We start from the raw sequence: 21,431 nt of genomic DNA, 5'->3' as shown, positions 1-21,431 counted from the left end.
GGTTAGGGACCTTTCAAGATGTCCTGGGAGTGGGTTTGGAGGTAGTGAGACCTCCAGTGACTCAGTGTTGAGTGGCCCATACAATCGACCCAATAGAGGACGGAACTATGTAGAGTCACACTGTTGTATTGACCGCTGGGAGCGGGGGAGACCTGGTAGGGTTTCGACTGACCGCTGGGAGCGGGGGAGACCTGACAAGGTTACGACTGACCGCTGGGAGCGGGGGAGCCGCTGTGAGCGGGGAAAGTCTGACAAGTTTACGACCCGGAAATGTGACTTGACGGAGTCGATGACATTGACAGATGGTAGGTCCCTAAGGAGTGGGCTAATATCAATGACTAATGTTCCAGGTGCTGGACAACGCAAGGATCAAGGGCATGGTCTCAGTGTGAACTGTGGGAGATAGACTGTTTGTGTATATTATGTGTTCAACCCCACAAGTTTGAACAGAGGGGGGGAATATGTGAAGTAGCAGACATCCCTTTAATGGTTCAGTGTGTTTTGAATGACCATGTACCTTCCCCTTTAACTGACTGGTCACATGACCGTGACATCACACAGGTCCTTATGCACACAGAAGGTCCTATCTGTGGGTGTGTGTGTGTGCTGCAGTATATATAAACCCTGTGTGTTCCTGTGTGGGTGTGTTCCGGTGTGTAGGAGTTCCTATGTGTTGGGAGCTCCTGTGTGGGCACCGTGTGTCAGGCACGAGGCTGTTCCCTGTGTGTGTGGGGGGGAACACCGCTCGTGTGAGGCCTGGTGGACTCCGGTGGAGGTGAAGCCTGGATTCCTGTGTGAGGGATGCCAGTAAGCCTCGGAGTGCCACACAAGCGTCCTGGAAGGTGAAGCCTGGGTATGGTATGTGTAATACGCCAGTAAGCCTTCAGGGAGTGACGGCTGGAGACCACGTGTGGGAAGCCGTAGAGCCACAGTGGTGTCGTATGAAAAGGACTATAACAGCTGAAGTCGGCAAAGGTAATACTCTTGTGTTATGGACATTTATATGGACATTGTTTTAGTATTACCTTGCGGAAGGCTGTAATTAGAGCCGAGTGGGCCGGTCTGCCACTTGGGCTCATGGACTTTATCAGTGTGTCGGCGGGTCACGGAGTTGGACCCGGAAAGAAGCTGTTTATGAAGTGTAATAAACTGCTGAGCATTGTTTAAAAATAGAAACCTTATCATATGTGAGTTGATTTACGCAGCGAGCGAGTACCCGCCAGGATAATGACAAGTGCTGCCTTAGAGTGTATATATATATATATATATATATATATATATATATATATATATATATATAGTAGCCAGTGATTTACATGTACCCCTAAAAAATAATCTAAAACTATGTCGATGAAAGAATAAAAAAAAATTAGAACTGTTCCAATATGGGAAAAACAAAGCATGGATGAGCTAAAAAAAACAGTGGCATACTCACTTTCTGGTGCCTCCACGGATCCAGCGGCCAATCACAGACTTCCTAAACACAAATAGCGAGAAACTTGTCAATTGAGGCGGGCAGGAGGAAGCTGGTTGCCCTCTTAACTGTACTTAAAGGAGTTTTCTCATAAACGGGTAAAATTGCAAAGTGCTTATAAAACAAGTTACTTTGCAATTTACCTCTTATTAAGCATCCTTTCTCTAGATGACATAGTGGTGCTTGAAGCCATGAAGTCAGATACTATGAACACCCAAGGTGCGCCAAGGGTTTCTGAACTCACAAGAGGTGAGTGATGGCTCATTTGCATGCACCTCACATTTGTCCAGTCCTTTAGTCTAGAACACACATCAAACTCTGGCCTGCAGGCCAAATCTGGTCCCCATGTAGGATGTGTGTATATGTGCCCAGGGCCGTATTTGGAGTTTCTGCTGCCCTAGGCACTGTCAGTGGTCACGCCCACCCTCATCCCCCCCCATCATGTCCCCCCCCCCCCACGTGCAGACACTGCAGCATTGCATATGGGGATGGGAGTGGCCCACACAGACCGCTGGGCTGCAACAGGCACTGCAGCATTGCATATGGGCCATATGCAATGCTGCAGCCCAGGTCTGTGTGTGGGGGCCACTGTCATCCCACCCCCATATCATATGGGGGTGGGGTGATGGGAGCAGCCCACACAGACCACTGGGCTGCAGCAGGCACTGCAGCATTGCATATAGGGGTGGGGGGATGGGAGCGGCCCACACTGACCACAGGGCTGCAGCATTGCATATGGGGGTGGGGGGGATGGGAGCGGCCCACCTTAGACCACAGGGCTGCAGCATTGTATATGGGGGGGGGGGGGGGAGCAGCCCACACAGAACTGGGCTGCAGCAGGCACTGCAGCATTGCATATGGCCCATATGCAATGCTGCAGTGCCTGATGCAGCCCATGTCTGGGATTCAGACCCCACTGTGTCCCTCCCTGCTGCTGCCTGCCATCATGTCTGACCAGTGACAACAGTCACAGACTAGTCAGAGTCCTCAGAGTCTGAGACTAGTCAGAGACTCAGGCAGTCTGGGCTCTGTCAGGCTGGCACTGCTGCCCGCTGGCTGTACTGTCTGTGCACAGCACAGAACACAGTACCGGCGGCAGCTGCTGACTGCGCGTCTGCGCCTAAACTATGATCCCGCCGCCCACCTCGCCGCCTGCTGCTCGCCATCATCAATTATGCTGCAGAGCAGACTGCAGAAGCGGCAGCTCCTCAGCCAGCATCATGCACCGGCACCACGGCCCGGGTGGCAGTGTCGGCGCAATGGCACATCACAACAGGACACAATTACCGGCGCTGCCTGCTGAGATGAGCCGCCGCCAGCAATGTGCTGCCCGGGCCTCCACGGGAACTTCAAGTGCCCGGGCTCCTCCTCTTCTTTCCAGATCGCAGCAGCAGAGCAGACTAGAGAGGTGAGGTGGGTGGGCGTGACCGGAGGGCAGGGGTGGATTAAGAGTAGCAAGGGCCCCAGGCAGTTTAGAAGGCGCGGCCCCTCCCCCCCTGCACACACACCTGATGTATCACATGTCACATGATCCCCTGTGATAGATCATGTGATAGTTCACGTGAAATTAATTTGGCACAATATTAATTATAATAATTTTTTTTTAGGCTGTGTGCCCACTATGCGTTTTTTAAGCAATTCCGCTGCAGAAACGCTTAAACGCTTGGCAGAAGGTCTGCCAAGTTCCCCAATGATAATCCGCATGTGCTGTGCACATGCTGCGGAAATTTCCGCTGCGGATTATCATTGCAGAAAAATCTGCAGCACTACCAATTATTTTGCGGAAGCGCTGCGTTTTCTCCGCCATTGACTTGCATTGGAACGCATGTAATCTGCATCACTGCATCTGTACATGCGGATTCCATGTGTTTCAATGTGCGGATGGTACCCGGGTTTGGAGAAGAGGAGACTCTCCTCCAGATCCAGGTACCATAGTACCTGTAAAAAAAAAAAAAGAATAAAATAAAAAATAAATATTATACTTACCTTCTGATGCCCCCGGTGTCTTTATCCGGTGCGTCCTGGCTTGCCGGCAGCTCACGATGGTCTGAAAAGGACCTGCCGTGATGTAATTTAGTCATGTGACGGGTCACGCGACCGCTGACGTTGGCAGGCCATCAGAAGGTAATTATATTTTTATTTTTTAATTTTTACCATTCTTTTACGGTCACACTATATAAATCCATGTCGGTTGCATGGATTTATACTGTATAGTGTGACCAAGTTGTCAAGCACTTTCCAAGTGATTCTAAAATCGCTTGGAAAAGCGCTTGATAACCCGCATGCAGAAATGCATGTGAAGAACGCTTCACATCTGCATGTCCCTGGAAGGAAAAACACATGTACAATCCGCATGCGTTTTTTCTGCCAGGGAGATGCAGAAACAATCCGGAGCATTTCTGCATCGTGGGCACATAGCCTTACATTAATTGTATGACTCAATATTGAGCACACGTAGCCATCTATACACAGCGGGAGGCCGCACGGCGCCATCTATACACAGCGGGAGGCCGCACGCAGTCACGCACACACAAACATATACAGATATATACATGCACGCATAAACACATTTGAAACACAAAAATACATATAAACAAACATCACACAATGATATCTGCCCACACACACACCCACCCACCCCATCCCCCGGCTCCAGTCCTCCTGCTGCTCCTCTCCGGTGCAGTGACACGGCCGGGCCAGCACAGGGAAGTTAACTGCTGCAGTGCTGGCCCGGCCGGAGAAGAAGCAGCGTCCGTGCGCTGCTGCTGGGGGAGCGGTCCGGGGGACCCCCCGCCACTGTCTGCCAGTATGTGCCGCAGCGCCGCACATATAATGAGGGTAATCTGGCCATGGGGTGGGGGGGGGGGCGGAGCCACCCGGCCGGCTCGGGGCACGAGCACAAAAAAAAAAAACACGCTCAGGCGCCGCCCTCCCCGAATTCCGGCGCCCCTAGGCACGTGCCTACAAGTGCCTAAGGGCAAATACGGCCCTGTATGTGCCTCTAATGAAGTGTGAGTCTATTAATATATTCACCTACCGCAGCTCCCTCCGGGATCCAGTGCCGTTCTTCTCTTCTTCTCAGTGGCATCACAAGTCTACAGACTCAGCGTCACCCGGCACTGACTTTTACAATGTTAGCCTATGGAGCTTCAGAATAAGGCTTGATAAGCTTTCATTGTAAAAGAGACTCCCGGCTCACACACAGAGCAGAGAGTGAGCCGGCTAGTTGCAACTGCTGTGACATCATGAAGAAGCGAAACGGCGCTGGATCCCAGAGAGAGCTGTGGTAGGTGAGTGTATTAATAAGCTCATATTACATTACATGCACTTACACATAACTAATAAAAAAATATACCCAGGAGTTCCTCTTTAATAATTTCCAATGATAAACTCTTAGGCTCTGTTCACACTGTGTTTCTGAATTACTTTCAGGAACCTGTCTGAATCCCCATTAAAATGGAATTTAGATGGAACCCCAATGGCTCTACTATGAGACAGAGTTCAAATGAATCCATTTAGGCATTTTTCTTAAAGTGTCCGTCACATCTTACATCCGACACTTTCAGAAAAATACCATGTAAGAGTATGCGCACATGGTGTCTTTTTCAGGAGGATTCGGGGCCAAAAAAACACATTAAAAAAGTGCTAAATACTCAGCAGAATGCACTTATGCGTGTAAAAATGGCCTTCTGCTCCCATCTTCAGTCTTTTGAGCCTCGTTCAATCTGCTTCAGGCTTCCAAAGATGCCAAGTAGTTAAAAGAAATGACCCGACCATTCTACCGGCATCCTCCGCTCTGAAGATGTGCTGTACTTCCAAGACAAGTCAATAGGAAGGCTCTATAGACACCTGGGCGTCTTTAGTGTTCATGCTTGAAAAACAGCAAGCAGTTTTATCATTGTTCAATGGAGATAAAAAAAATGTATGGAAAATATCAGTAAAAGGCGACCCCAAAAATAAGGGAAAAACACTCAAAATATCGTTGGAAAAGAAAAAAACTGCTAAAAAAAGATGCAGGAAAAAAAGTTTCCTGAAGTGAAAAATAAGGTAGATTCCCCCGCCTGAAAAAGGCGTCTGTGCACACAGCCAAAATTACAGGCGTGATCCGTCTATAAGACCCTGTTCAGATTACATGTGGTCCACATGTGCCCCCGATGGCATCGCCAACATCTGAATCACAGTTTTCAGGGGGGTTCATGGAATCCCTGGACGGCAATCAGGCCGCAGCTAACCAGATCCTGTACTAAACTGACAGAATTAAAGTGATGAGTAAGATCATCTGCAGACAAAGGGTGAGGGCCCCATCCATTATTATAGGGGCCCTCTGGGGTACTTTGGTAAGTTTTTTTTTTTTTTTTTTACAAAGGAAGAAAACGCTCATAATACAGAACTTTTTTTCTGTTCTAATAAACAGCCATCAAACTGCATAGTAATCAATAGACCCCTTCTGTTTCCACAACTGATCACTTCTGCACACAACTTCTGCTCATCACTGCAATACACAAATACAAGGTCCGCATAGTACAAGCAGCGCCGGAACGAAAGGCAGCGATCTCTTATAGAATGTCAAGCCACGCCCCGGCGATTACGTTGTACCAGTGGGCGTGGTCTCACAGGACACGGCTCTCACTCTGTGCTGGTAGGTTCCGCCCCGGATACGCGGGTTGCACGGCGGCTGTGAGGTCGGTATGAGGGAGCTGTATCCTCCAGGATATCCTAATATCGTCATGAAGAGCCCCGGAACCAATGGTGCAGAAGCCGACAAAGCCGCGCTGCAGTCCCCGGACACAAGGCACACAGACAACCGTCAGTAATGACTCCTGCCCGAGTGTTATGTCTCCATGTAGCTATAGTGAATGTACTTGTTTAGTAGGAAACCAACCAGCACTGACTGCCCCAGTGTATATGCCCCTCCACTGACTGCCCCAGTGTATATGCCCCTCCACTGACTGCCCCAGTGTATATGCCCCCCCCCACCCTCCACTGACTGCCCCAGTGTATATGCCCCCCCCACCCTCCACTGACTGCCCCAGTGTATATGCTCCCCCCCACCCTCCACTGACTGCCCCAGTGTATATGCCCCCCCCCCACCCTCCACTGACTGCCCCAGTGTATATGCCCCCCCCCCACCCTCCACTGACTGCCCCAGTGTATATGCTCCCCCCCACCCTCCACTGACTGCCCCAGTGTATATGCCCCCCCCCCACCCTCCACTGACTGCCCCAGTGTATATGCCCCCCCCACCCTCCACTGACTGCCCCAGTGTATATGCTCCCCCACCCTCCACTGACTGCCCCAGTGTATATGCTCCCCCACCCTCCACTGACTGCCCCAGTGTATATGCTCCCCTCCACTGACTGCCCCAGTGTATATGCTCCCCTCCACTGACTGCCCCAGTGTATATGCTCCCCTCCACTGACTGCCCCAGTGTATATGCTCCCCTCCACTGACTGCCCCAGTGTATATGCTCCCCTCCACTGACTGCCCCAGTGTATATGCCCCCCCCACCCTCCACTGACTGCCCCAGTGTATATGCCCCCCCCCACCCTCCACTGACTGCCCCAGTGTATATGCCCCCCCCCACCCTCCACTGACTGCCCCCCCCCACCCTCCACTGACTGCCCCAGTGTATATGCCCCCCCCCCACCCTCCACTGACTGCCCCAGTGTATATGCCCCCCCCCCCACTGACTGCCCCAGTGTATATGCCCCCCCCCCACCCTCCACTGACTGCCCCAGTGTATATGCCCCCCTCCACCCTCCACTGACTGCCCCAGTGTATATGCCCCCCTCCACCCTCCACTGACTGCCCCAGTGTATATGCCCCCCTCCACCCTCCACTGACTGCCCCAGTGTATACGCCCCCCTCCACCCTCCACTGACTGCCCCAGTGTATACGCCCCCCTCCACCCTCCACTGACTGCCCCAGTGTATACGCCCCCCCCACCCTCCACTGACTGCCCCAGTGTATACGCCCCCCCCCCACCCTCCACTGACTGCCCCAGTGTATACGCCCCCCCCCCACCCTCCACTGACTGCCCCAGTGTATACGCCCCCCCCCCACCCTCCACTGACTGCCCCAGTGTATACGCCCCCCCCCCACCCTCCACTGACTGCCCCAGTGTATATGCCCCCCCCCACCCTCCACTGACTGCCCCAGTGTATATGCCCCCCCACCCTCCACTGACTGCCCCAGTGTATATGCCCCCCCACCCTCCACTGACTGCCCCAGTGTATATGCTCCCCCCCACCCTCCACTGACTGCCCCAGTGTATATGCCCCCCTCCACTGACTGCCCCAGTGTATATGCCCCCCTCCACTGACTGCCCCAGTGTATATGCCCCCCTCCACTGACTGCCCCAGTGTATATGCCCCCCTCCACTGACTGCCCCAGTGTATATGCCCCCCTCCACTGACTGCCCCAGTGTATATGCCCCCCTCCACTGACTGCCCCAGTGTATATGCCCCCCTCCACTGACTGCCCCAGTGTATATGCCCCACCTCCACCCTCCACTGACTGCCCCAGTGTATATGCCCCCCTCCCCCCTCCACTGACTGCCCCAGTGTATATGCCCCCCTCCACTGACTGCCCCAGTGTATATGCCCCCCTCCACTGACTGCCCCAGTGTATATGCCCCCCTCCACTGACTGCCCCAGTGTATATGCCCCCCTCCACCGACTGCCCCAGTGTATATGCCCCCCTCCACTGACTGCCCCAGTGTATATGCCCCCTCCACTGACTGCCCCAGTGTATATGCCCCCTCCACTGACTGCCCCAGTGTATATGCCCCCTCCACTGACTGCCCCAGTGCATATGCCCCCCCCCTCCACTGACTGCCCCAATGTACAGGACAGACCAAAAGTTTGGACACACCTCATTTAAAGATTTTTCTGTATTTTCATGACTTTGAAAATTGTACATTCACACTGAAGGCATCAAAACTATGAATTAACACATGTGGAATTATATACTTAACAAAAAAGTGTGAAACAACTGAAAATATGTCTTATATTATAGGTTCTTCAAAGTAACCACCTTTTGCTTTGATTACTGCTTTGCACACTCTTGGCATTCTCTTGATGAGCTTCAAGAGGTAGTCACCGGAAATGGTTTTCACTTCACAGGTGTGCCCTGTCAGGTTTAATAAGTGGGATTTCTTGCCTTATAAATGGGGTTGGGACCATCAGTTGTGTTGTGCAGAAGTCTGGTGGATACACAGCTGATAGTCCTACTGAATAGACTGTTAGAATTTGTATTATGGCAAGAAAAAAGCAGCTAAGTAAAGAAAAACGAGTGGCCATCATTACTTTAAAAAATGAAGGTCGGTCAGTCCGAAAAATTGGGCAGACTTTGAAAGTGTCCCCAAGTGTAGTTGCAAAAACCATCAAGCGCTACAAAGAAACTGGCTCACATGAGGACCGCCCCAGGAAAGGAAGTCACCTCTGCTTCTGAGGATAAGTTTATCCGAGTCACCAACCTCAGAAATCGCAGGTTAACAGCAGCGCAGATTAGAGACCAGGTCAATGCCACACAGAGTTCTAGCAGCAGACACATCTCTACAACAACTGTTAAGAGACTTTGTGCAGCAGGCCTTCATGGTAAAATAGCTGCTAGGAAACCACTGCTAAGGACAGGCAACAAGCAGAAGAGACTTGTTTGGGCTAAAGAACACAAGGAATGGACATTAGACCAGTGGAAATCTGTGTTTTGGTCTGATGAGTCCAAATTTGAGATCTTTGGTTCCAACCAACCGTGTCTTTGTGCGACGCAGAAAAGGTGAACGGATGGACTTTACATGCCTGGTTCCCACCGTGAAGCATGGAGGAGGAGGTGTGATGGTGTGGGGGTGCTTTGCTGGTGACACTGTTGGGGATTTATTCAAAATTGAAGGCATACTGAACCAGCATGGCTACCACAGCATCTTGCAGCGGCATGCTATTCCATCCGGTTTGCGTTTAGTTGGACCATCATTTACTTTTCAGCAGTACAATGACCCCAAACACACCTCCAGGCTTTGTAAGGGCTATTTGACCAAGAGGGAGAGTGATGGGGTGCTACACCAGATGACCTGGCCTCCACAGTCACCAGACCTGAACCCAATCGAGATGGTTTGGGGTGAGCTGGACCGCAGAGTGAAGGCAAAAGGGCCAACAAGTGCTAAGCATCTCTGGGAACTCCTTCAAGATTGTTGGAAGACCATTTCCAGTGGCTACCTCTTGAAGCTCATCAAGAGAATGCCAAGAGTGTGCAAAGCAGTCATCAAAGCAAAAGGTGGCTACTTTGAAGAGCCTAGAATATAAGACATATTTTCAGTTGTTTCACACTTTTTTGTTAGTATATAATTCCACATGTGTTAATTCATAGTTTTGATGCCTTCAGTGTGAATGTACAATTTTCATAGCCATGAAAATACAGAAAAATCTTTAAATGAGGTGTGTCCAAACTTTTGGTCTGTACTGTATATGCCCTCCACTGACTGCCCCAGTGTATATGCTCCCCACCCTCCACTGACTGCCCCAGTGTATATGCGCCCCATCCTCCACTGACTTCCCCCGACGTGTGTTTGGCCGGCCTCATCCTCCACTGACTTCCCCCGACGTGTGTATGGCCGGCCCCATCCTCCACTGACTTCCCCCGACGTGTGTATGGCCGGCCCCATCCTCCACTGACTTCCCCCGACGTGTGTATGGCCGGCCCCATCCTCCACTGACTTCCCCCGACGTGTAGGACTGTCTGTCTGACTGTCTCATGGCATCTCTACTCTCTTCTGGTCCTTGATGCTGGTTTTCCCAGAGCTGTGACCAGCATCACTTTTGGGATTTTGGCAGACTTTCAGAAGTTGTGTAGAACACTACTGAATGACACAGGTTGTGCCTGCTATTGTTTATGGTATTGATTTACCCATCTATTTCCCAAGCTGAGATGTGATGTAGCTATGTAAGTAATCACCTAGTTGTAACCTATTCAGTGCAGAAGTGAGGACTTGTCTCAGCTGAATTATCTCCTTAGGAGCCACTTTCTGTTTAAAAAGTCCCTGGAAACTCTTGTATATCAGTTGTACTTGGTACTTCTCAAAACACCACCACATTTACATACATGAATTGTTGCTTGTGTCAGTAAAACCATCAGCGTCATCCAGACAGTTGGCGCTCGGTTTAATGGGCTCCCTTTTCAGACTAGTGAAATTGCATCAGTAAATCTCCTGTAATGAGTGAGGATGGTTTATTGCTCAATATCTGACTGTTTTGTCTACCTGCAGACTCTCTCCCTCTGTCATCATGGAGACTAGTAAATAAGATATTTTAATGTGACTCCTGGTGACATTTATAATAGAAGTATCATGAGGGAGCAGCAATACGAGCCATGCCACCACGTGTTATTTTTTTATAATTTCCTTGGCTAGTTTGATATCCTAGACAAATAGAAGTTTTGTTAGGTTCTTTGTTTTTTTTATTGTTTTTTTTTCATCTGTCATATTTTAGGTGATCATGTCCAGTTGAAAGTACCTCTCATCCAGCAGTCTTACCACTGGGACTGTGGTTTGGCATGTGCCCGAATGGTTTTGCAGTAAGTAGTTCTCTTTGGGTTCTTCGGACTGATATTACATTGGCATATATGGAGGATGCTGGAGAATGTATGTTCAAGAGCTATTACTTAATTCATTTTTGTTTTCTGTAGCTGTATGAAGGATTGTTTTATTTTTGAAGAATTAGGTGTAGGTTTGAATGACACTATTCATTTTACCATATAATGCAGGGGTGCAAAGCTTTTTGGTCCAAGGGCCACATTGCCATACTGAACCAATCCCAAGGGCCAGAAATTTTTTTGTAAGGGCTACTTGCATGAATACATAACCAAGTTTTAAGTATTTGAGGAGGATTTGGGGAGTTTCTGCTCAGTCTCAGCTCAAAAAAAAAAAAAAAAAAAAAATATCAATGTGAACCCACACTAACTTAAATTGAGTTTTTGGGGCAGAAACCCACCAAATCCTCCTCATAAAAATTCTCCAAGCTTTAGAGATGTGAAATTAATTTTTAAAATAGTCACGAAGCACCTTATTGATTTCTACATGTGTATAAGGTCAGGACCCCATCAGCCCTTGACTGCAGCGCCAGAGGCACGTCAGCCTGTGACTGCAGCGCCAAACATAGTTCAGTGATTAAATGTAATGTCAGGCCAGCCCCATGTATAATTGTATTGCATGAACTTACAGTTCACAGTGTGTCCTTAACAATGGTAAGGAGATGCTGGGAGTTGTTACCAGCCATCATCAGACCTCGGGCCATACAGGCATACACACTGCCCCTTTCTACAATATCCCCTCCACACTGCCCCTTTCTACAATATCCCCTCCACACTACCCCTTTCTACAATATCCCCTCCACTCTGCCCCTTTCTAAAATATCCCCCTCCACGCTGCCCCTTTGTGCAATTTCCTCCTCCACGCTGCCCCTTTGTGCAATTTCCCACTCTCCATAATGTAGCATTTTTCTAGGCACATTAGCGGCTCTAGATATAGCTGCAAAATGAACAACAGGATGCATACGTGTACATCACAATGCAAGTGTTGGTGTATTGTGCCTGGATTGTTGGGAGAAGTTGCTCTTGGAGGTTTAGATAAGATTATTTTCTCTAATAACCCCCCACGACAGCACACAGAAGGATGTAACCCCACCCTAATAGGGACAGGAAATACGAAGAGGTTTAAATAGCCCCTCCCCCATCCTCCCTCCAGTGTTATTTCCTGTCCCTATCAGGGATGAGGAGGTCATCCCCGGTGTGCTGGGCCGGCGACAGGCACTGGGGGAAAGCTACTAGCCGGGCAGCGGAGGATCAAGCGGTTTTTACCTCTCCTCCTCAGGGCGCTGCTCCCTTCTCCTCCTCAGGGCGCTGCTCCCTTCTCCTCCGGATTCGGGACCCCATCCTGCAGTCCGGGCTCTCGGGCAAGGTCTGCAGGATCTACTGACCGGAGGCCTCTGAGCTCTCCGGTCCATCTCCTCCTCCTCTCACCCTCTGGATGCGCGGGCGATGCCGGCTCCCGGATGTGGAGCGCACGCCGCGGCGCCGGAAGTGACTTCGGACGCCAGGCGGTGGATGATGACATCACTTCCGGCAGTTGCGTTCCACTGTGAACCGCATCAAAAAACTATGGGGGAAGAAGAGCGGAATGCCGCCGGTGATCAGAATTCTTCACCTGGACACAGGGGAAGGAACCCTCTAAACAGAGGGAGGCGCTGGTCCGGTCGCCCATAAAAGGAGCCCTGGACAGGAAGACATCTACAGGTAGGACAAAACCATGTCTGTTGAAGCTTCTCGCTCTGCATCTGTAGAGCCCAGCGCCTCTCCGGTCCCAGTAAGTATGGCACTGGTAGTCCATCTCCCAGATGCAGGAAATAGTGATTATAGCTCCCCTCCCCTTCACCCCTCTCTTGTAGGGGGACAAGGAACCTGCATCCGGAGAAAAAGTTAAACCGTCACGCATATGTCCCATCTGTACTAAAAAAACTATCGTTCTCCCATAGAAAGCCCCTATGCAAGGACTGTACGGAGAAGATTATCAGGTAGGAACAACCTTCCTTAATGGAGGAGATAAAGGGGATTGTACGCCAGGAGTTCAAATCCTCCTTAGCCTTGGTGACTCTCCCTATGCCCTCACCTAGTTAGGGTTCTACATCTACTCCCTCAGCAGCCAAAAAGAGGAAGATTAGCCCGCCAGAGGGAGGGGAGGAAGACTCTCAAGAGGAGATATATATCTTGGAAGATATTCCAGAGGAAGGTGAACTAAGTCCAACCCCTGATAACTCCCACCGAGAGAGATATTATTTTCCAGCAGATAGTTTGGAACTCCTCAAGGCAGTAAGGAGAACTATGGAGGTCGAGGAAGAAAAAGTGACCCAAACATTACAGGATCAGATGTTTGGGAGGCTACTTTCCAGAAAAAAATTGGTGTTCCCTGTACACCAGAGTATTAGGGACTTAGTCTTAGAGGAGTGGGAATTTCCAGAAAAGAGATTGAATACCCCTACAGAGTTAAGGGATAGATTTCCTGTGGACAATGAGACGGCAGAATGGTGGTCTGAATTCCCAAGAGTGAATATCCAAATTGCACCGCAAAGAAAACCACACTGCCCTTTGAAGATTCTTCTCAATTAAAAGACCCCTTGGAATGCAAAATGGAGGGACTACTCAGGAAATCCTGGGAGACCTCGGCAACACTATTAAGCACCAACGCAGTCTCTACGGGCGTAGCTCAATCAATGGCTCGTTGGCTAGATCTACTGGAGGAACACCTAGTTTCAGGCACCCCCAGAGAAGACATCTTGGCATCCCTACCAATTCTACAGAAGGCTACGGGGTTTTTAGCAGATGCCTCTGCAGAATCCGTGAGAGTGACGGCAAGAGCATCTGGGCTATCAAACTCTGTAAAAAGGGCCCTATGGTTGAAATCCTGGAACGGCGACGTGGCATCAAAAATGAAATTGTGTTCCATCCCCTTTAAGGGGAAATACATGCTCGGGCCAGCCCTAGATGATCTTCTAGAGAAGGCCTCAGACAAGAAGAAGGCCCTCCCGGAACCTAGAAATGTGAGGAAGAGGCCTTTTCGTCCCTCCCAAGAGCAGACCCCTCAATATAGGGGTAAAGGCAAAACAGGACGATGGAGCTACCCAAAAGGTAGAGGAGGCAAAAATCTTTTTCTCTCCCAAAAACCAACGTCAGAACAGACCATGACATCAGGACAGTCGGGGGTCGCATCTCGAATTTTCTCCGTCAGTGGAAAGAAATCTGCTCAGACCCATGGGTCCTGAGGGTTGTCGAGTTCGCAGTAAAAATAAATTTCTCCTCCTATCCTCCAGAGAAGATAAGGTTAACACTGCTCTCCTGTCAGTCGTCAGGCCACCCTGATATCCGGTCTTACAGACCTATTGTCCTATGGGGTGATATCCCTGGTTCCTACAAGGGAGATAGGCACAGGACATTATTCCAGGCTCTTCCTAATAAAAAATCCAAATGGCTCACACAGAGTTATAATCAATCTAAGGCCACTGAATCCGTATATCCACTACCAACGATTCAAGATGGAATCCATCAGGTCGACTGTCCCTCTGATGGGACAGGACCATGTCATGGCCACAATCGACCTCCAGGATGCATATTACCACATCCCCATACATCCACTTCACAGGAGGTTCCTAAGATTCGTAATGGCTCAAGGGGTCAAATAGTCCACCATCAATTCAGTGTTCTCCCATTTGGAATTTCATCAGCCCTGCGAATATTTACAAAAGTCATGGCTTACATCAGGGGTCAGAACATTTTAATAGTACCATACCTCGACGACCTGTTATTAATCGGGCCCTCAGTACCAGTACTCCGAGAACATCTACAGTTGACCACTCAGATCCTATAGTCTCTGGGCTGGTTAGTGAACCAGGAAAAATCAGAGATGGTTCCCTCCATGACAAAAACATTTCTAGGAGTACTATTGGATTCCCACAGCCAGATGTCATTCCTGCCCAAACAAAAACAGGTCATGATAAAAGCAAAAATCAATGTCCTAAGGAGCAGAAGATCAGTATCATTAAGAGACGCCATGTCGGTCCTCGGGTCCATGACTTCCTGTATTCAGATGGTGGCCTGGGCTCAGACGCACACCCGAACATTACAGACCCACATCCTTACGAATTGGGACGGATCTCCACGGTCTCTGAACAGGAGAATCCCTATACCACCACGAGTAAGGACTTTTCTATTCTGGTGGCTGAACGGAAAAAATCTGAACAGAGGAGTACCATGGATCCAGAATCCGCTGGTAACCATAAAGGTGGATGCCAGCGAATAGGGATGGGGAGCCATGGTCTCCCAAGAGCTATTCCAGGGTATATGGACCAAAGAGGTGAGCTCATCGAATTTCAGAGAACTAAAGGCCATAGAGGAAGTCATCAGAGCAGCAGAGCCTATGGTCCAGAAATCTCACATTCAGATATTTTCAGACAATATCACCACAGTAGCCAACCTTCGTCATCAAGGGGGCACAAGATACGAAAGCTTAAAAGCAATCTCAGCAACAATATTCTCCTGGGCCAAAGAACATCTTCTATCCTTGTCGGCTCTTCATATCAAAGGTTCAGTCAATATCCAGGCCGACTACTTAAGCAGAACAAAGATTCATCCAGGAGAGTGGAGCCTAAATCCAGACGTCTTCCAGATGTTAGTCGAGAGATGGGGCTATCCAGAGGTAGATCTCTTCGCCGGACACCAGAACGCGAAAGTACCTCATTATTTCTCCCTGGATCCAAGCGCCCCTTGCCTGGGCGTGGACGCATTCGCTTACAAATGGGAGTTCAAACTAGCTTATGCCTTCCCCCACTACCTATCCTTTCAAAAACGTGACCGAAGGGACCAGAGTAATCCTAGTGGCCCCTCGCTGGCCAAAAAGGAGTTGGTTCGGAACGTTAACCAGTCTGAGTGTGGAGAGCCCTCTAATCCTTCCTCCCATCAAGGAGCTCCTTCTCCAGGGACTTATTCACCATCCGGATCCCGAGAGACTACACCTAACTGCCTGGCTTCTGAATTCCTGATATTAAAGACAAGAGGCCTCTCAGAGAAAGCCATCAAAACTCTCCAGAACAGCAGGAAACCTGTAACGAACACCATTTACCATAAGATCTGGAAAACCTTCTTAAGGTGGTGTGCACCCACTCGCCCAGACCCTCATAGGGCTGATGTGGCTCAGATTCTAGACTTTTTACAAGAAGGACTGGACAAAGGTCTCAGACCTAGTACTCTTAAGGTCCAGGTAGCGGCGTTAAGTTCTTACTTCGATCAAAGACTAGCTGAACATCAGTGGGTGAGAAGATTTATGACAGCAGCCACCCGTATCCACCCTAGAGTAACAGACCTGGTTCCCCCCTGGGACCTTAACAATGTTCTGAAAGGGTTAACCCTTCCACCCTTTGAGCCCTTTTCAACCATAAGACTGGACAGGCTGACCTGGAAAACTGCTTTCCTGGTGACAGTAACTACAGCCAGAAGAGTGTGTGAACTACAGGCCCTTTCGATCAACGAACCCTACCTGAGAATCCTGGAAGATCGTCTAATTTTCCAACTTGACCCTTCATTTCTACCTAAGGTGGTCTCAAATTTCCACAGATCTCGGGAGATAATCCTTCCATCTTTTTGTGACAACCCAAAAGACAAAGAAATGGAATTCCACACTCTGGATGTTCGGAGAATAGTACTGCACTATCTTCAGGAAACCGAAGGAAGGAAAGACAAGAACCTATATGTCCATACACAAGGTCCAGACAAAGAAAAGAAGGCAGCAAAATCCACAATAGTCAACTGGATTAAGAGGGCAATTACGGAGGCTTACCAGATCCAGGATCTACCTCCTCCAGCAAAGCTCAAGGCCCATTCTACAAGGGCGATATCTGTCTCCTGGGCTGAAAAAGCCAGCGCATCCATCAAACAGATTTGCAGAGCTGCCACATGGTCCTCAATTCATACTTTCTCCAAACACTACAGACTAGACCTAATGTCTGTTGGAGATTTAGCCTTCGGAAGGAAGGTCCTTCAGGCTATTGTCCCTTCCTAGTATACCGCCTGTGTGCTGTCGTGGGAGTTATTAGAGAAAATAGAATTAGACTTACCGGTAATTCGGTTTCTAATAACCCACCACAACAGCACGGGTAATTCCCTCCCCCTCGCTTATTGTTTCTACGACAGCTTGATCAGTAGAAATAAAAATTAATTTGAAGCATCTATACTCTTGTGGTCCTTTGTAATAACACTGGAGGGAAGATGTGGGAGGGGCTATCTAAACCTCTTCGTCTTTCCTGTCCCTATTAGGGTGGGGTTACTTCCTCCTGTGTGCTGTCGTGGTGGGTTATTAGAAACCGAATTACCGGTAAGTCTAATTCTATTTTTTCATGGCAGTGATCCTCCAAGAGCAACTTCTCCCAACAATCCAGGCGCAATACACCAACACTTGCATTGTGATGTACACGTATGTATCCTGTTATTCATTTTGCAGCTATATCTAGAGCAGCTAATGTGCCTAGAAAAATGCTTCTGGCACCTACATTTATAGTTGTTTTCTGCTGATAACCGTTCCTATTTATTCTGTTTAGTGGTCAGGCTATAAATGAAACAAAGCGGAAAATCTAAATTGTTAACCACAAATTAAAGGGAACTCGTCCCATGAAAATGTAGTCCAATCTGCAGGCCTCATGTTATAGAGCAGGAGGAGTGGAGCAGATTTATATCTAGTTTTGTGGGAAAAGATTCAGTATAACCTGTGTTTTATTCATTTAATCCTCTTCTCTTTCTGGGATTTTCAGTCCCGTGGGTGGTCCTATCAGTGACTGACAGCCTTCCAGGTATAAGTGTGCATACAGAGGTAACTGTCAGTCACTGATAGGACTACCCACTGAATTTAAAATTCCAGAAAGACCAGAGATTTCAATGATTAAAACAAGGGTTATACCGAATCTTTTCCCGCAAAAAAAAAAAAATAAATATATATAATTTCACATGTGGTGAAAATTGTTGGTACCCCTCGTTTGATGAAAGAAAAACCCACAATGGTCACAGAAATAACTTGAATCTGACAAAAGTAATAATAAATAAGAGCAATGTCTGACTTTCATTTGTTCATTTCCATAGATTTTTAATTTCTTACTTTTATCAGATTCAAGTTATTTCTGTGACCATTGTGGGTTTTTCTTTCATTAAACGAGGAGTACCAACAATTTTGACCATGTGTGTATATCTGCTCTGCTCCCTCTGCTCTATAACATGCTGCCTGCAGATTGGACTGTATTTTCATGGTGACACTTTAGCTACGTCTACAGAATTAGTAGATACAGCTGAGTGGTATTGTATATTTGGCATGAATCTTTATCTGACGGCAGGACTTCACTATTCCTTACCTCTGGTTATATCCATTCCTTTAGGTACCTTAATCTCCTGAATGAAGAGGAGTTCCAGAATGCAATGCAGGAGCTCCAACTAACAAAAAGTATTTGGACTATTGACCTGGCTTACCTAATGCACCACTTTGGGGTACAGCACCAGTTCTGCACACAGACCTTGGGTGTAGACAAAGGATACAAGACCCAAGTATGACATTTATGCTTTGTTTATTATGACATTATTTACATGTTTGGGGGTTGACTATAGTGAAAGATTAAGATTAATGATGTATGCGAGTGAGACCATCTTAACAAAGCAAAGGTTTGATGCAATGTAATAAAAAATTGGTTTCTTGTAGTCTTTTTACAGGAAACATTTTGATGCCGAGGAAAATCGGGTGAATCGATTATTTGCCCAAGCCAAAGCTCACGGTGTTAATGTGGAAAAAAGGTACATGATTTGTTTTTTTTCTGAGATCTCCTGAGCATCCAGATGACAGCAGATGACAGCCATCTCTCCTGTGCACAGAACATGCTTGATCTTTCTGTAAAGTGTGAAGAGATCTTTATCCATCAGGGTTATGTCAGGCAGACCAAGTATACATTAGTGAGGAGAGAGCAGGATAGTTGGCAGCATGGGGTCTCTGGCGATCATTGTATACCCCAGGCAGTTTGCATTGACCTCTTTGTCATACTGAAGAATTTGTTCTTATATGTGTCCTATGTTTTCAGAAGTGTCACAATACAAGAGCTACAAGATCACCTTTCCCAGGGACATGTGGCCATCGTACTGGTAAATGCTGTCCTGCTCCTGTGTGACCTCTGTCCTAGCCGCGTTAAATACTGCTGTTTTCTTCCTATTGGTCAGAAGTGCTTCTGCAAAAGCAGTGAATATCAGGGCCATTTTATTGTGCTTTGTGGCTACAACAAGTCCTCTGGAAGCCTTTTCTACAATAATCCTGGATATGCAGACAGTGAGTACCTTAAGGGGAGCCTGATGGCAGTTTCATGCTGACCAAACCATGGGCAACATCTAGTGACAAGCTACCCCGTAGTGTTTTACTGTGAAACACAATGTAGTTTCAAAAAGAGTCAGGCACGGGGAGAAGTGTCTGCTGGGCGGCTCCCCTTTGGCTTTTTTTTACCCAACTGCCGGGTTGTAAGGTCTTTCTCTATTCGCACATAGAGACCTGTCAATCAAGCCTAGCCGGGCAGGGAGAATGTAAAGGGGGGGGCCTTTTAGCGGACACTTATCTTTCCTGGACACGTTATCCTGTGCCTGGCTCTTTCTCAAACTGTTTTCTCTTAAATGCCATAGTGTTTCTGAGTATACCATTGCCCACTGTAATGAGGCAGCCTGGTGCTATTCTATGCAGCCTGTTAGGAAGTAGAAAACTGTAGACATGTTTCCTTAAACTAAGTGGGTGCCTGTTAACCTGGAACTATATCTGAAATTATACTTTATCTTAGGGCTGTGTCGGACAAGCATCACCAACTTTGAAGAAGCCCGTAGCAGTTATGGTACAGATGAGGATATCCTCTTTATCTATGTGGACAGCTGACCCCAGAATGGATGGTGACAAGAAGCTGATACTTCCTTCTGTGCAGAGCAACTTCTGCAGTTTATGCACTAGAGACATTTGTTTGTATAGCGTTTGCAGTAAAAAAAAAAATGGATGATGGGTGAACTATTCCGCTATCTAGAAAGGATGCTGTCGAGCTATCCGTTATCAAAGGGAGTTATTTCTAGTGTATTAGGCTATGCAGTGAATATGGTATTTGTGATATTGGCCTCATTACAATCCGGGAGTATAGATAGAACTTCTCATCTCTAAATCATGGGCTTCACCATGGAGCTGGTCTTCTTGTTGTCGCTATAATTGCATTCTGGGAATGCTTTCCTTGAGGCTTTCATACATGGCTGTGAAGATTTGCCTTCTGTCAGCCATAGTCATCAGGGCTCTGTGCTGGCCAGGCAAGTTCTTCCACACGTAGCCAATTTGTAAGGATTTTGTTTTTATATTGAAACCACTCATCCACTAAACCCAGATTCCTTCATCAGATTGGCAGCTGCTGAGTTATCATTAATTCTCACTACTTTGCCCAATTCTTGACATTGCACATGGTGGTCTCAGGTTTTTATGATACATTTCTAGTCTTATCAGAGCAGATCTGTATGCACTTTCCATGCAATGTGCAATCTACACAATGTGTATCCCCTGGATAAGCTTCCAACGGCTGACACAATGGGCTCAACTGATCTTATCCGAGCTACAGGTGTCCAGTGAATGGTGGTGGGTTATTTCTTGCAATTGAGGACATTGTCAACCAGATTGTATGAAATGGGCAAGATGTGTACATTTCCAGAACTGACTCTTAATGTACAGTTTGAAATAAAGTACATTTACTTGCTGCTTCCTTAAATACAGCCAATACTAGTGCAATAAGAAGCTTTTATACACATTTCACCAAACAGGTCACTGGTCTAATGGATTTACCTTGTACTTATAAAAGCATTAAATGTGATGTGCTGCCAACGTCGGGCATGTACACCATTCACATCGCTTTCCATTATACTGTGACTGCGGAAGTTTGACACCTTTACATACCCCATGAACTTGGAGGCTGACTATAATGCCGCTCTGTGTTTCTAGCCTAACTTGCGATGTCTTCTGTCTCATTTATTTATTTGAGTTATTCATACATTTAGCAGCAAATAAATTTAATTTTAAAGATTTCTCCCCAGTTGTTATTTTCTCCATTGTGATGGGCTGTAACATAGAGTTCACATCACGTTTATCTACCTGTTCTTCACTTTGTAAGGTGCATTAATTAATCCTCATGAAACCTAATTCGGACATGCCCCTAACTTTATTGAGACAAACGGAGTTGAAAATATGACATTTTGGACTTGGTTTGGCCTCCTTTCCAGCATTGTATGATTTAGCTTTTGTTTTTTTGAGGAGTCGCACAGAAGCTCCCAGCAGAGTCCTAAACGTGCAAAGAAAATGAGATGTGAACCTGGCCTAAATGCTGATTCACAT

The 21,431-nt window shown here is 47.8% G+C and overlaps 1 protein-coding gene across 2 annotated transcripts; it reads left to right on the top strand.

Annotated features, from left to right (window-relative positions):
• The first annotated feature begins 620 nt into the window (after nt 1-620).
• Nucleotides 621-21,123, top strand: GUCD1 (guanylyl cyclase domain containing 1). Of its 2 annotated transcripts, none has more exons than XM_073674205.1 (6): nt 621-975; nt 10,957-11,041; nt 18,430-18,595; nt 18,747-18,838; nt 19,120-19,361; nt 19,858-21,123. In XM_073674205.1, exons 1-6 carry the CDS (start codon nt 861-863, stop codon nt 19,947-19,949), a joined length of 792 nt encoding a protein of 263 aa, XP_073530306.1. In that variant the 5' UTR covers nt 621-860; the 3' UTR covers nt 19,950-21,123. The 2 variants fall into 2 exon arrangements, with proteins under 2 accessions (XP_073530306.1, XP_073530297.1); XM_073674196.1 differs by lacking the exon at nt 621-975 and adding an exon at nt 6,076-6,280.
• Nucleotides 21,124-21,431: the final 308 nt, after the last annotated feature.

This window comes from Phyllobates terribilis, unplaced genomic scaffold (genome assembly GCF_046119375.1).
Source record: "Phyllobates terribilis strain yellow unplaced genomic scaffold, ASM4611937v1 Scaffold_1__5_contigs__length_1240528914, whole genome shotgun sequence".
Lineage (NCBI taxonomy): Eukaryota > Metazoa > Chordata > Amphibia > Anura > Dendrobatidae > Phyllobates > Phyllobates terribilis.
Note: the sequence above shows the minus strand (reverse complement) of the source record. Positions and strands in the feature narration are given on the sequence as shown.